This window comes from Canis lupus, chromosome 16 (assembly GCF_003254725.2).
Source record: "Canis lupus dingo isolate Sandy chromosome 16, ASM325472v2, whole genome shotgun sequence".
NCBI classification, from domain to species: Eukaryota; Metazoa; Chordata; class Mammalia; order Carnivora; family Canidae; genus Canis; species Canis lupus.
The window spans coordinates 28,157,364-28,174,065 of NC_064258.1; the positions used below are offsets into that span (position 1 = coordinate 28,157,364).

General features: G+C 35.5%; 1 protein-coding gene across 8 annotated transcripts in view; it reads left to right on the forward strand.

Moving 5' to 3' along the window:
- Positions 1 to 16,702, forward strand: part of NSD3 (nuclear receptor binding SET domain protein 3) — a 123,931-nt gene that overhangs the window by 76,497 nt on the left and 30,732 nt on the right. For 7 of the 8 annotated variants that reach the window (XM_049094851.1, XM_049094849.1, XM_049094850.1 and 4 more), the window contains exons 9-13: positions 1,680 to 1,725; positions 4,626 to 4,756; positions 5,137 to 5,265; positions 6,866 to 6,992; positions 16,151 to 16,348. In XM_049094851.1, the coding sequence (XP_048950808.1) occupies positions 1,680 to 1,725; positions 4,626 to 4,756; positions 5,137 to 5,265; positions 6,866 to 6,992; positions 16,151 to 16,348 (631 nt within the window). Of the gene's footprint in view, positions 1 to 1,679; positions 1,726 to 2,622; positions 3,866 to 4,625; positions 4,757 to 5,136; positions 5,266 to 6,865; positions 6,993 to 16,150; positions 16,349 to 16,702 lie in introns of those variants that run through there. The other variant, XM_025431979.3, reaches the window with a different exon arrangement.

The following is a 16,702-nucleotide window of genomic DNA, read 5'->3' on the forward strand; positions in this document are numbered from 1 at the left end:
ATCTGGTTTTTCTGTCAGTATCACAGATTTTTTGGAATGTTACTTTCCCAGTGGAATGGCACTCACCTATGATTGGGTGATCAGAAACACCATTGAAGTAAAAACAAAAAAGGGGAGGGACATTTGACTGAAGGGTATTAAACCAGTGTAATCAACGTAGTAATGTGCATATAAAATTACCTGTTCAAAGAAATTTTTAGAAACCATTACTCCTTTAAATTAAACTCACAATAAGAATTTTTCTTGATTTTTTTTTAAAGTGGAAAAATATCCATTTTTTATAGCTCAGAAAGCTACAGTTAAACAAAAAGAATTCTGAATAGTATTAGTTCCAATAAGCTTTATATTTTTAAGACCACTTGATATGGAAGTGCAGACTTTTCTATTCAGATTATTTCCTTCATAATTTTAAACTTCCAAACTTACAAGGTGTGATTTTGTGGGTGCTCTGTGGTATCTCCAAGCGTGTAAAACAATTTTCCCAGAAACATTTAACCAAAATTTAAATAATATACTAATTTGTCATTCATTTACCATAATTAACTTTCATACTTAGGAAATTATATTCCAAAAAATCTTTCTAAGCTCTTGCAAATCTATAGCATTCATTACCAAAACAAAGTTGTGATTTTTCCAGCTGGTTCCCAAATTCAGTCTGTGACTAGTCAGTTTAAAATTAATAAGCAGAATGAGTATAAAAAGTGGGACAAATTGTTAATGCCACTGTGTTATAGTTAGTAGTAGAACAATACCCGTGATTGTTTAGAAGATTTTATATTTGTATTACTAATTGTATCTTATAAAAGCGCTTCTGTTGTATGTTTTTTTACTTGTTGTAAAAAAAATAAAAATTTTTTAAAAAGCTTAGAACAATCCTTAAATATTTACAAAATGTGTTTCAACATGCATATTTCACTACATCTTAAAGAAACATAAAATTCAATTCATAGCTAAAACAGGAACTCCTCCAAACAGCATCCTTTCTTTAATTCCAATGGTTCAATCCTCAGATTACCACGTGTTTTACATAGACATTGGCAGAATAACTTCTGATCTCGCTCTCCTGATGTAGGATCAAGACACTGTTCATAAGACACTCAAGAAAGTGCTTTTGCAATATCACAAACTTATTTTCTTAAGTTTGTACTAGCAGCAAAAGTATTGAGCTTCCAGCTGTATGGAGCCCTGTAGCACTCTCTACAGAGAGGGTCCTGATTCCCAGCAACTTAGCTGTGAGTGCAGGCGCGGAAGGGTCTTAAAGTGGCGTGAGTTACATTAACCTGAGTATCATAGTAAGTAAAAATTTATCCTAACGTCTTTGGGGCGGGAGGGGTTTATAGCAACATCCGGGCTGGTTGCAGAAACAACCCCTCTCCTGCCTCCCAGACACTGAGGAAAGGATTCTTGTTCTCGTCATTTACCAAGGGATTGGTGGGAAAAGTCTTTGCTAGAGAGCATGTGGCTGTGTGTTGTCACTTGGAATTCAGCATAGGCAGCTAGGATTTAAACCCTCCCTGACCTTGAGACAGAACTTTACCCAGAAGATGGGATGGAGTTCAGATTTCAGATACATTAATCACTCATCATTACTTAGATTGATGGAAGTATTATTTTTTTCCCTCTGTTAATTAAAAGTGAAATAAAATCCTCGTTAATGGTATATTTTTCTGTCCAAACAGGTTGAAACAGTTCCTCAGGCTACAGTGAAGACTGGATTACAGAAAGGTGAGTTATTATAATGTTGCCTTGCATTTACTTGATTAAAACCAGATTTTAAGAATTACTTATTTGTACTTCATGTATTTTTGTGTGTCTCTGTAAATCACTGTTGTTGCTCTTCAGTCAAAAAAATTTGTGTGAAATTGAAGTATTTGTGTGTGTGTGTGTGTGTGTGTGTATGTGTATATTTTAGAGTTGATCTTATTCTGTACCTCCATGTGTGAAGTCTTACTTGTTTTGGTAAATTGGAGAACACCATGTAGACTTGATACTGTTTCCGGCTTTTCTCCATAAGATTCTGGGGTTTCACTGGTTTATAAACTAGGGATGTGACGAATCCACTTTTTTTGGTATTCGACTGAATACCGAATAGTAGCTATTAATGTTTGTCAAACATGGACTATGACAAATCAGACAAGACAACCTGATTACAAAAAATCTTACCACGTTTATTTTGACAGTGCTGTAAAATCTTTTTTTTTTAATTAAAAATGATTCGTAGCATATTTATGGCCATTATTAGATGACCTTATGCAAATCTATTTGAGATATGCACAAAGTTTAAGAAACCTTAAACTTATATCCGTATTTTCTGTGTGCAATTTGACTACAGTACAAACTCCATAGCATGATTCGTGCGTTTTTGGTGAAATCATTCAAACTGTATTTAATACCCGTAGTTTACTCTGGGCAAATTGCATTATTTAAAAAAAAAAAAAAAAAAAAACACCAGCCTCTCTGCATTCTCGGGGAGAAGTCTGCAGCGATGGTCTCCGTGGAGATCCTCAGCAGAACTGAACAGCCTCTCGGAGGGAACACTGCTTGGCGGAGCTCCAAGAAAAGACATCGCGATCGCTGCGAGATTAGGAGGCCTGATTGCGTTGTGTTTCCACCATTCCACAGGGTCGGCGGACCGGGGAGTGCAGGGCTCTGTCAGATTCAGTGACAGCTCCGTCTCCGCAGCGATTGAGGAAACTGTGGACTGAGATTCCTGTACAATTTCATCCCAGAAACTCCAGACTTGGAGTCTCCATGCAAGATTTCTTTGTCGGCGGCTCGATAAACAGTTTCTTTGTTTTCAATTTTGATTTCGCCAATCATCATTATTGGCATTTTCCTGCCTGGTTTCTTCTTCAAGACTCTGAACAATTGCTTTAACATTCAGATGATTTTTTTTGGTCTGAGCTGGATGGGTACAGCTTAAATCATGGGTCCAGCCTAAAAACCACCGTTTAACTTACACTGATCAATTTCAACATGGACTGTTTTTGTTTTTTTGGTTTTTGTTTTTAAATAAAGCATCATTAATGCACATCTGCAGGGTTTTGCCAAACAGCCCAAACTGTATACATTACAATCATTAAAAGCTCTTATTTTTTTTAATATTAGTGCCGTTATCATGGAGAACAGCATGGCAGCTGTCTTTGGCAGTCTGTCATTTTTCTAGCATTTTCAGAAACTCATCGGAAATGGCGGTACCTGTGTTTTCCCTTCGAAAGCCTCTCAGTACAGCACTCCTGTTCCTCTGTTAAAACTCCTTGTTAATCCAGTGATCTTTTAGGCCAAGGAAATACTTTGTGGTGGTGTTCTGGGTCCACACACCAGCAATGAAGGAGATAGATTTGTGTACTTGTGTTTTTTAATCAGCGTTAACATGGGCAGGCACCCTCATTTATAGATGTAAGGAAACATTCAGTGAAAAAACTTGTAGAATGGGATATGATAACAAGGTTCCGGTAATCTGAGCAGTCTAAAGAGGCCCACATCCTCCACCACAGAACATGGCTATATACCAAGTGCTACTCTCACTCAGCCTGTTGCGGATCTTCATGGCCTCAGGAGACTTGTTTCTCCATGGTCTCTTCTGGACTGCACACTTCCACCATAGCTTGCTGGGCTGATCTAGATGTCTGTTTGTTGTATGGAAAGTGTGGGGGAAAAAATCCAAAACACAAACTGTGGGTTGAAATATTAACCGTCTCCTTGGTTCCCTGGTATTCACCGTGCCTGATCTGCACATTTCATCGTGGCTGTTTCTGTATAGCCTATACTGCATTAGCCCAAGAGATTGTTGCTTTGTAACTTTTTGCACTATTGTTTTGGCTGGATTTGTATTACACACAGTTTTAAAAAAAATTCCACACTATTCTCTGCCTTTTTTTTTTTTCATATTTATTCCTTCCCGCACAAATTCCACATAGAGGCCTCTCATCCAGCTCTTCGTGATTTGGCTGCATTTGAACATTGATTGTCCGTTACAACCCTCAGCAATGTGCCTCCTAAATGGCATGACATATGTAGATGTGCTGCAGCACTTGTTAATGGTCACAATAAATGCCACTTCACCAAGGAAGTCTCAGATGAACAATTATGAACATCCAAAATTTACGCGGGGGGCAATAATCAACTGAATTGCAAAATTCGGGGGAAAATGGCACTATCCGTGTACGAATCGAATACAAATCAAAGATTTGTCACATCCCTAATAAAAACAAGATGGAGGTGTCTCTGCGACCATATTTGTAAGCTACACAGTGTGTTGGGTTTTATGTCTTCCCCCTCCAAATTGAATGGTTCTTTGGATTGCTCCAAATCAATCAGCTATCCTATAGTTTTGATAGAATTGGTTTTTAGCTTGGAACTTGGGCTCTGTTGACTGAAAATAGCTTTAGAGCAGAAGCACTGAATTAAATGTTTTAATAGAGCGGTTGTAAATTAAATCACTCACTATCAGGAAGGTCAGAAGCTTACGAAGTTTTGATTCGTGACTTCAGTGTTACAAAGAGAGCTGTGCTTTTTTTCACACTACAGATGAGTTTGGGGAAAGAAATAATCTCCCACAAAAAAAATTAAAACAACAAACCTTAAGCACTATTTTAGGATTAATTTCAGTGTGTTGTATTAAGGTGCCAGCGAGATTTCAGATTCCTGTAAACCACTAAAGAAAAGGAGTCGCGCCTCAACTGATGTAGAAATGACTAGCTCAGCATACAGAGACACATCTGACTCCGATTCTAGAGGACTGAGTGACCTGCAGGTAAATATGTTCAAGTCTCGGGGCACATTACTCTCTTTTGCTTTGCAAAATGAAGTAACAATGCTTTGCCTGATTTGTTTGGGGAGCGGGGAATTTTTTAAATACTCAGAGAACAAATCATTTTGGTTATTTTGTAACTTACAAATGTCTTCATTTTGCTGATTTCTTATGTAACAGAAGCATGGTTTCTGTCTTTTTAAATTTTAACTACAGTTTCTCTCAAAACACCAGGCATATAGCATCCAGGGGTTTTAGAAAGAAAAAGAAAAAAAAGAGGTATTAGGTTTATTTGAGCAAATCTTGCTAGGATTTTCATAGCACTTCACTTTGAGGAAATTTTTGTTTTATTTTTCTTAAAAAGTACTATGTTTTCCATGTAGGTAGGCTTTGGAAAGCAAGTAGATAGCCCTTCCGCTACTGCAGATGCAGATGTTTCTGACGTGCAGTCCGTGGATTCAAGTTTGTCAAGAAGAGGCATTGGAGTCAGTAAGAAGGACACTGTGTGTCAGGTAGGCAAACAACGGATAGCTTGAAATAACTGCTGTAGTATTTTGCCAATAACATACTTACCTCCTGCTGGAGAGAGTAGTATCTTTCTAAATTATATTATTTTAAAGCCGTAATATCTAAAAGCCATTTCTGGCTTTTCACATTACAAGTGCCAATATTCATTGTGATACTCAAGTTATTAATTAGAAGTAAATGGGAGGTGCCTGGCTGGCTCAGTCAGTAAAGCATGCAGCTCTCGATCCTTGGGGTTGTGAGTTCAAGTCCCATGTTGGGCCTAAAGCTTATTTAAAAGTAAATGACAGGGCAGCCCTGGTGGCTCAGCAGTTTAGCACCGCCTTCAGTCCAGGGCCTGATCCTGGAGACCCAGGATTGAGTGCCACATCAGACTCCTGGCATGGAGCCTGCTTCTCCCTCTGCCTGTGTCTCTGCCTCTGTGTGTGTGTGTGTGTGTGTCTCTCATGAATAAATAAATAAAATCTTTAAAAAAAAAAAAAAAAGGAAATGACAGATGATTTATTTCAAAAATTTTCTTTAAATTCAGTTAATTAACATATAGTGTATTATTAGTTTCAGAGATAAGAGTCAGTGATTCATCAGTCTTACATAATACCCAGTGCTCATTACATCATGTACCCTTCTTTTTTTTTTTTTTTTTTAAAGATTTTATTTATTTATTCATGATAGTCACAGAGAGAGAGAGAGAGAGAGAGAGAGAGGCAGAGACACAGGCAGAGGGAGAAGCAGGCTCCATGCACCGGGAGCCCGACGTGGGACTCGATCCCGGGCCTCCAGGATCGCGCCCTGGGCCAAAGGCAGGCACCAAACCGCTGTGCCACCCAGGGATCCCCTCATGTACCCTTCTTAATGTCCATCACCCAGTTACCCTGTCCCCCTACCCACCTCCGCTCCAGTGACCATCAGTTTTTTCCCTGTAAGAATCACTTATAGTTTGTCTCCCTTTCTGATTTTGTCTTGTTTTATTTTTTTCTCCTCTTCCCCTATGATCCTCCACTTTGTTACCTTTTTTAATGTATAAATATACATTAAAATGTAATAATGTATAAATACTCAGTACCCTTTTTGAAAAATAGTTTTACTCTGTGAAGAAAAAGTATTGTAGATTCCAAAGAAGAAATCTTGAAAGATCAAGTATGACTTTAAACTTTATACCATTTTGGGTCTGGAAATAGTTATCTAATTCAGTATTTGTTTTTTTTTAATGTATTAAATATACAGGTCTTCCTATATTCTTACTATTTTTGTCATGATGAATACTGCGTGATATATGTAGAATTGTTGAATCACTATATTGTACACCTGAAACTAATATAATACTGTGTTAACTAACTGGAATTAAAAACTTTTTTAAAATTTTAAAAAAATAACTTACCTCAGTAGTTCTTAAAGTGAGGGCTAAGGATCAGCAGCATCAGCATTGTCAGGATACCTGTTAGAAATGCAAATTCATGAGCCTCACTGTAGACCTGCTGAATCAGAAACTGTGGGAGAGGGACCCAGTAATCTGTGTCTTAACAGGCCCTCCAAGTGATTCTGATACCTGCTGAAGTTTAAGAACTCCTGCTTTTTGCCCTATTACAGATCTGTGAAAGCTCTGGTGACTCTCTGATTCCTTGTGAGGGAGAGTGCTGCAAACACTTTCACCTGGAGTGCCTGGGATTGGCATCAGTCCCTGATGGAAAGTTCATCTGCATAGAATGTAAAACTGGTAAGTTTATTTAGTTTGATAGATACAAAAAGACAGGTAGAAAGGAATGTGCCATGGCAGCATCCACCATGACATCTAACTACTTTTATGTAGCTCTCATCCTCCACTCCCATAGATATTTCAACAAATTAAGACCATCCAGTGATTGGGATTCCCAAGATCAAAGGAGTAGTTAGCAATATTATTGTCAAATTTTCTTCTACCGATCCTTTTGCCATAAAATCTATCAAATCATTAAGATGGATTTATGTTTTATCTAAACAGCTATGCAAAATATGTAGACTGAGATATTTTTGAGATGGGTTTGAGAGTTTTGTGTTAAATAATAAATAAATAAATATATAAATAAATAGTTAAAGAACCCTTGACTTGGGGTGCCTTGTTGGCTCAATCAGTTAAGTATCTGCCATCACCTCAGGTTGTGGTCTCAGGGTCCTGGGATCAAGGTCCTCATCAGACTTTATCACTCTGATAGAGAGCAGGGAGCCTGCTTCTCCCTCTGTCTCTCTCTCTCTGTCTCTCATGAATAAATAAATAAAATCATTAAAAAAAAAAAAAGAAAGAAAAAAAATCCCTTGACTTTAATGGACTGGAATAAGCATCAATCACAAAGTATGACCGTGATGAATATATTTTTATTGGAAAGATGGAAATTGTTTTTTAGACATTGCAGGTTTTCGATTTACCTTTTTTTTTCTTATCCCTCCAGCTCATATAAACTACTACCAATCAAAACAATTTATAGAGAAAGAAAATTTAACACCTTACCCAAAGTCAAAAGACAACATATGATGAAACAGGGATTTAAACCCAGGAAATAGCTTAACCCCTGATTCCTTACTGTTTACTGTTGCCTTCTACCACCTTGACTAAGTAGGGTGAAGATTATATTTCATATGTCATATGTCCTAACACAGACACACACATACACATGTGAAAATTAAGCTTATTATAAAAGCTGTTTTGAACATATAACTTATATTTTTCCCTATATAAAATATTACTTATCACATTTAGACTCTGCAGTAAAACCTTTGAACAGTTTGCCAGCTGGCAACCTCAGGGTCAGATTATCTGCACATTGTTTTATTTGGCTCTCAAAATATGCTTTGAACGTGTGAATATGGGTCAGGTACATATTTCTGGTTCCCCACATTGTCTACCATTCCCTTTTCTAAAACCCTATCACTCCAGTCATTTATGTAATCTGCCTGGCCCCTTTAAGCACTTAAATTGTAATCTCTGATCTAAACTAGTGATATGAAGGACTATGTTTTGGTAGTATTAGAATACTCTGAGGGCTTTTCTCCTGACTCTAGAACTCAGCAGAGCAGAATTCTACCAACAAAGGCTAGATAAAATCTAATTTGGCACACATCTTTTAGAAAAGTTAAAAGAGAAATTTGCTTTAAAAATAAGTAGAGGGACTTTGGGTGGCTCAGTGATTGAGCATTTTCCTTTGGCTCAGGGCATGATTCTGGAGTCCTGGGATTGAGTTCCACATTGGGCTTCCTGCATGGAGCCTGCTTCTTCCTCTGCCTATGTCTCTGCCTCTCTCTCTCTCTCTCTCTGTGTCTCTTGTGAATAAATAAATAATCTTTTAAAAAAATAATAAGTAGAGCAAAGTTGGAAGATTTAATTCCTGATTTAAAAATTTGCTACAAAGCAAAGATAAAAAATAAACAATTTTTTAATCTAAAAAATAAAAATTGGGGATCCCTGGGTGGCGCAGCGGTTTAGCGCCTGCCTTTGGCCCAGGGCACGATCCTGGAGACCCGGAATCAAATCCCACGTCGGGCTCCCGGTGCATGGAGCCTGCTTCTCCCTCAACTATGTCTCTGCCTCTCTCTCTCTCTCACTGTGTGCCTATCATAAGTAAAATAAAATTAAAATAAAATAAAATAAAATAAAATAAAATAAAATAAAATAAAATAAAATAAAATAAAATAAAATAAAATAAAATAAAAATAAAAATTTACTACAAAGCTACAGCAATTAAAACAGTGTGATACTGGCATGAAGACAGAAATATAAAGCAGTGGAATAGAATAGGGCACCCAGATCTCGGGCTCCCTGCATGGATCCTGCTTCTTTCTCTGCCTGTTTTTCTGCCTGTTTATTTATTCTTATGAATAAATAAATAAAATCTTAAAAAAAAAAAAAAAAGAATAGGGCACCCAGAAACAAATATTCACACATTTGGTCAAATGGTTTTTTTGACAAGGATGCAAAACCATTCAGTGGGAAAGGACCAGTCTTTTCAACAAACGGTGCTAGGAAAATTGGATATCCACATGCAAAAGAATGAAGTTAGACCTTTACCTAACAACAGCATACAAAATTAATTCAAATGGATCAAAGACCAAAATTAAGAGCTAAAACTATAAAAATCCTAGAAGGAAACATAGGGGAAAAGCTTTATGATAATAGATTTGACACTGATCTCCTAGATGTAACACCAAAGGCATAGCCAACAAAAGAAAAAATAAACAAATTGGGCTTTATCAAAATTAAAAACTTTGTATACCATTAACAGACTAAAAAAGCAACCCACAAAATGGGAGAAAGTTTTGGCAAGTTCCATGTCTGATAAGAGACTAATATCCAGATTATATAAAGAACTACAACTCAACAAAAAAACAAACACCCCAATTGGGCAAAGGACTTGAATAGACATTTCTCCAAAGAAAATCAACAAATGGGTTAGTAAGCACATGAAAAAATATTCAAAATCATTAGTAATCAGGGAAATGCAAATTAAAATCACATGAGATGCCACTTCATACTTACTAAAATGGCTATTATAAAATTTTTAAAAGTGGAAGTGTTGGTCAGGATACGGAGAAATTGGAAGCTTTATTCACCTTTGGCAGGAATGTAACATGGTACAACCTCTATGGAAAATAGTACGGCAGTTCCTCAAAAAATTAAACATAGACTTACTGTATGATCTAGCAATTCCACTTTTGGATAAATACCCAAAAGAACTGAAAGCAGAAACTCAAACAGATAATTGTATATACACCCATGTTCACTGCAGCATTATTCACAATAGCAAAATGTGGAAATGACCCAAGTGTCCACTGATGAATGAATGGATGAATAAAATGTGGTGTGTATATGCAATAGAATGTTTTTTTAAATGAAAAAAAATGAGATAAAAAATGAAATTCTAATACATAATGGATGAAATACACTAGTCACAAAGGACAAACATTATTTGATTCCACTTATATGAGTTACATAGTCAAATTTATTTAGAGACAGAAAGAACAGTTTTTACCAAGTTTGTTTGTTTATTTATTTATTTATTTATTTATTCATTTATTTATTTTTACTAGTTTTTAGCAGGAATGGGGAGTTATCATTTAAATGGGTACAGAATTTCAGGATGGGATGATGAAAAAATCCTGGAGATGGTGGTGATAGTTGCAAAATGATGAGTACTTAATTCACTACTTTCACAAATGGTTAAAATGGTAAATTTTATGTTACATACTTTTAACCACAGCTTAAAATCAATTATTTTTTAATTTTTAAAAAGTTGCTTTTGAGGGCACCTGGGTGTCTGGGTGTCCCACTGTTGGTTTTGGCTCAGAACATGACCTTGGGGTCATGGTATCAGACCCTGTCAGGCTCCACACTCAGCATGAATCTGCCTGAGACTCTTTTCCCCTCCCTCCCGTCTGCCCCTCCCCCTGCTCACACACATACTCTCTAAAGTAAATTAATTAAAGTTTTTTAATTGCTTTTGATTTATTTATATCACATGAAAAATTAGTTTGAAACTAATTTGTTACCCTCCAACATGTTAGTAATAAAAACTTCATTTATGTTTAAGGTCATTTAGAAAGGTGTTTTTTTTTTTTTTTTTTATCAAAAGATAGATACTTTGCATATAAAAATATTATAGGATACATGCCCAATAAATTCTTATACTATCACTTTTTATTGTTTAAGACAAATGTGATTTCTGGAGAGAAGGCACTTTAATTTGACCTTGTGAATAAAATATGTAATAATCAGGGTAACTTACTAATTATTATAAACAAAAACCATGTACTACTAAGAAGGGAGGGAATTAGAAACACTCATATCCTACGGCTCTAACCTTAAGTCTTAAAGGAGTTTGATAGTTTGGCTAATAGTATAAGTGTCACTGGTTATAACAATTTTCATTTATATTAGACCTATTTTGATCATTATGTAAGTGAAAGCCTTTCTTTTTTTCATAAGACAATTTATGGATTTAGGCAAAGCTGTAAAGTCAAACCTCTTAACCTTTAAAATAATTTATTTTAATTTTTTAATTTCTAAAAATTATTTTTAAAACAATACTATTGCTTTCCTATCTACATGCATGTTAAAATATAATTTGAAATTAAATACAGCAAAACAACAACAACAAACCTTGCTGTACTTTTACAACAATGCCAGTTTAAAAAAAAATCACACACTTTTGAACATCATGGTTTTAAGTACTAATTTTAAGGCATTTTTATAATTCAGCCCATTTGCAAAGTTTAGGTACTTCCAAAATCAAATCTGTCTGTAAAAAGTCAAAACAAAAAACTATTCCATTTAAAAAAGTTATTCCATTTTTTTCTTTCAGATTTTCTATATTATAAGAAAAATGGGCAAAAGACTTGAACACTTTCCAAAAGATGATATCCCAGTAGTCACTTAAGATTCTGTATGTAAAATGAACACACAATGAACTCATATCCTAATAAAAGAGGCAGAAAATTACCCACAGAAAAGACAATTACCTTCAAAGAATAACAAAACAACAAAATTATTATAATTTGCAGTTCTGTGTTTACAACTGAACATCTTTTTCTGTATGTATCTCTGTTGACTCTCTTGTGAATGATACATTCTTGTTTTGTCCATTTGTATATTGTGGTAAAGGTGTTCTTAGCATTTAATATTTTAAAGGTATTTCTAATTACACAAATGGAATATAAGTATAATTCTATGAAAATATTGTAATTATAGGTCAACCATGTGTGTGTGCACATACATGTGTATGTAACATTTTTTTGTGTATTGTAACAAAAATGTATTAATTGTTCTGCAGCTTCCTTTTTTCACTATCTTGGAGCTCTTTTTTTTTTTTGTTTAATTCTTTTTTTAATTTTTTATTTATTTATGATAGTCACACAGAGAGAGAGAGAGAGAGAGGCAGAGACATGGGCAGAGGGAGAAGCAGGCTCCATGCACTGGGAGCCCGATGTGGGATTCGATCCCGGGTATCCAGGATCGCGCCCTGGGCCAAAGACAGGCGCTAAACCGCTGCGCCACCCAGGGATCCCTGGAGCTCTTTTTATGTCAATTCTATTTAATTACTGCATAGTGTTCCATAGCATATATTATAGTTTAACGATTCTGTTGAAGGATGTTTGAATTGCTTTCAGTTTTTTGCAGTTACAAACAGTGCTTCAGCCAATATCCTTTTAAATGTACAAGTCTTCCCTAATGCAGACAGCAAATGCAGAATTTCTAGGTCACAGAAAGTGAATGTGCGATTATTGGATACTGCCATGTAGCCTTCTAAGGTAGTTTCTTCCAACCTAACTCCTACACAGTATGTAAGAGTACCTGTTTCCTATACCCCATCAACAGTTTATATCATCAAACTCTTTTTCTTATTTGATGAATTTTTAAATATTACTTGGGTTTAATTAGCATTTATCTGAGTATTAGTTGAGAAGTTGACAGTTCTTTTTTATATGCTTATTGGCTGTTTGCCTTTCTGCTTTCTGTAAGTCGCCTCTTCATATTCTGTCCACTTTATTTATTCATTCATTCAATCAGTCATTTTTAAGTAAGCCCTTTGCTCAATGTGGGGCTTAACCTTACCACTCCAAGATCAAGAGTAACAAACTCTACTGTCCAAGCCAGGAGATGCTCCTGCCAACTTTTATATCAGGCTGTTCTGCTTCTATATTTCTATATTGATTTGTAGTTTTTTTTTGTTTTGTTTTGTTTTTTTTTTTAAGATTTTACTTATTTATTCATGAGAGATACAGAGAGAGGCAGAGACATACGCAGAGGGAGAAGCAGGTTCCATGCAGGGAGCTTGATGTGGGACTCGATCCTGGGACTCCAGGATCATGCTCTGGGCCAAAGGCAGGCACCAAACTGCTGAGCCACCCAGGCGCCCCTGATTTGTAGTTCTGTATATATCTTGTTCATATTGCATGTATTTTCTCCACATGTGAACTCTTTTTGTAACAAAACATAATCCTTTGTTCATCTTTGTTGCATATATTTTTCCACATCTGCCTTGTTCCTTCTTTTTATCCTTTTCTATAATTATTATTTCTAACTTTAAATGTTTGACAGATTGACCAGTGGAGGCCCTCTAAGCTTAAAGTTTTCTTTGTAGGGAGGTTTTTAATTATAGTTTCAATTTTTTTAATGCTTCATAGAATTATTCATATTTTCTGCTTATTTTTGTGTGTTGGTAATTATGCATTTCTAAGAATCTGTTCATGTCAATTTTCAAATTTATTAGCAAAAATATACTCAAATAGTTATAAGATTTATAGTGATGTACACTAGTTCTCATATTGTTAATATTGTTGCTTTTTCTTTTTTTGTCATTCTTGTCAGAGATACCAGTTTTATTAATCTTTTTCAAAAAAAAGAACTTTTGGGTTTTTTAATCCTCCCAATGTATATTAATTTCACTTCATTCTTAAAGAGTGCTTTCACTGGATATTGAATGGTGGCTTAGTAACAGTTTTCTTTCAGCCCTTTGAAAATAATATCCCACTGTGTCCTGGCTCCCATTTGTCCCTTGCTGTCAGCTCACAGTCTTATTGTTGCTTCTTTGGAGGTCATTGTCTTTTCTGTGGTTAATATTAATATTTTCTCTTTGTTCTTGGTTTACTACAGTTTGAATATGTAGCTGTAATTTTCTGTGTTTTGTATTCGGATTATGAGTTTTCATTGTGTGTCTGTTTTACATATGGAAATTGTTAAGTGACTAATGGAATCTGTCTTGTCTTTGGTAATTTATTTATTCTTGGTTGGGAAGACCTTCCCACTCTCCAGTGTGTTGAAAAATTCTGTTCTGGGTTTTTTTATGGATTAATTTTATTATAGAATGAGAAGTGAAGATCTAAATTGTTTTTCCTGCCTTATCTCTAAACTGATGTTCAGTTATTCTAGCAAATCAATAATTCTAGCCAAATTTATTAAATAACCTTTTAAGCATTCCATGCTTGTGGGTTGGAAGAACATTGTTAAAATTTCTGTACTATACAAATCAGTCTACACATTTAATGCAAATCCCTATCAAAATACCATCAGCATTTTTCACAGAGCTAGAATAAACAATCCTAAAATTTGTATGGAATCACAAAAGACCCCAAATAGCCAAAGCAATGTTGGAAAAGAAAAACAAAACTGGAAGCATCACGATTCCAGATTTCAAGCTATATTACAAAGCTATAGTTATCAAGACAGTATGGTACTGGCACAAAAACAGAACACAGATCAGTGGAGCAGAATAGAGAACCCAGAAATGGACCCACAACTATATGGTCAACTAATCTTTGACAAAGTAGGAAAGAATATCCAAAAAAAGACCGTCTCTTCAACAAATGTTGTTGGGAAACCTGGACAGCCACATGCAGAAGAATGAAACTGGACCGCTTTCTTACACCATACACAAAAATGAATGCAAAATGGATGAAAGACCTGAATGTGAAACAGGAAGCCGTCAAAATCCTAGAGGAGAACATAGGCAGAAACCTCTTTGACCATAGCCATAGCAACTTCTTATTGGACACATTGCCAGAGGCAAGGAAAACAAAAGCAAAAATGAGCTATTGGGACTTCATCAAGGTAAAAAACTTCTGCACAGACAAGGAAACAACAAAACTAAAAGGCAATCTACAGAATGGGAGAAGGTATTTGCAAATGACATATCTGATAGAGAATTAGTATCCAAAATCTATAAAGAACTTCTCAAACTCAAAACCCAAAACAGTCCAGTTAATAAATGGGCATAAGACATGAATAGAAACTTTTCCAAAGAAGATATCCAGATGGCTAACAGACACATGAAAAGATGCTCAACATCATTCATCATCAGGGAAATGCAAATCAAAACCATGATGAGAAACCATGTCACATCTGTCAGAATGACTGAAATTAGCAACACAAGAAACAACGGGTGTTGGCAAGGACGCAGAGAAAGGGGAACCTTCTGGTAGGATGCAAACTGGTGCAGCCACTCTGGAGAACAGTTTGGAGGCTCCTTCAAAAGTTAAAAATAGAGCTACCCTACAGTCCAGCAATTGCACTACTAGGTATTTACCCAAAGGATAAAACAATACTGATTTGAAAGGATACATGCACCCCCGATGTTTATAGCAGCATTATCAACAATAGCCAAACTATGGAGAGAGCCCAAATGTCCATCAACTGATGAATGGATAAAGAAGATATGGGAAGGGTGTGTATGTGTGTATGTATTTATATATATAATATTTCTACTATATATACATATATATGTATAATAGAATATTATTCAGCCATCAAAAGAAATGAAACCTTGCCGTTTCCAATGAGGTGGATGAAACTAGAGTGTATTATGCTAAGTGAAATAAGTCAGAAAGATAAGAATGATATCTCACTCATGTGGAATTTAAGAAAACAGATGAACATATGGGAAGAGGAAAAGGAAAGAAAAAGGAGAGAGGGAAACAAGCCGTAAGTGACTCTTAACTATAGAGAACAAACTGAAGGATGATGGAGAGAGGTGGGTGGGAGATGGGCTAGATGAGTGGTGAGTATTAAAGAGGGCACTTGTGATGAGCACCAGGTGTCATATGTAAGTGATGAATCACTAAATTCCACTCCAGGAACCAGTATTGCACTGTATGTTAACTAAAATTCAAAATAAAAAATAAATTTAAACAAATAAATAACTTTTTAATTTAGCCATTTATTTTCAGTGCCTTTTTTTGCATGTGAAATTCTTATGTGTAATAGTAGAGTCTCTTTGGTGTCATTAGCTGCTTCTATTTAAAAAGAATATGCTTTAAAAAATAAAAAGAAAAAGAATATGTTTTAAAAAAATAAAAAAAGAATATGCTTTAATCAGATTTTATTTAATCTGTGTTCTTCAATCAATTTTTCAGGACAGCACCCATGTTTTTCATGTAAAGTGTCTGGTACAGATGTGAAGCGTTGCTCTGTTGGTGCTTGTGGGAAATTTTATCATGAAGCCTGTGTCCGCAAATTCCCCACTGCCATCTTTGAATCAAAAGGATTCCGTTGTCCCCAGCACTGTTGCTCTGCCTGTTCCATGGAAAAAGATATCTACAAAGCAAGTAAAGGTAAAACAGAACAAAAAAAAAAGGGGGGGGGGACTAAGGTTTTGGTTTTTTTTTTTTCAGTGCAGTAGCAAATAATAAGCACATTATTTTAAAGAATATTTGGTATTATACCTCCATGTATCTGTAGATATAACTGCACAGCCACAATTAATAGCATGATAAGTAGAGAATTGGTTCTAATTTAGATCATGAGAAGAAAATTCCATATATTCAAAATTACCCTTGAAAATTTGTTTCACGGGTGACATTGAGATCACCATCTCTCCGTCACTGGAGCAAACAAGTTTTTCTTTGAGTGATCTCTCGATGGGCACTGCATTAAGGATCCTGCACAGGAATGACAGAACCAAACAT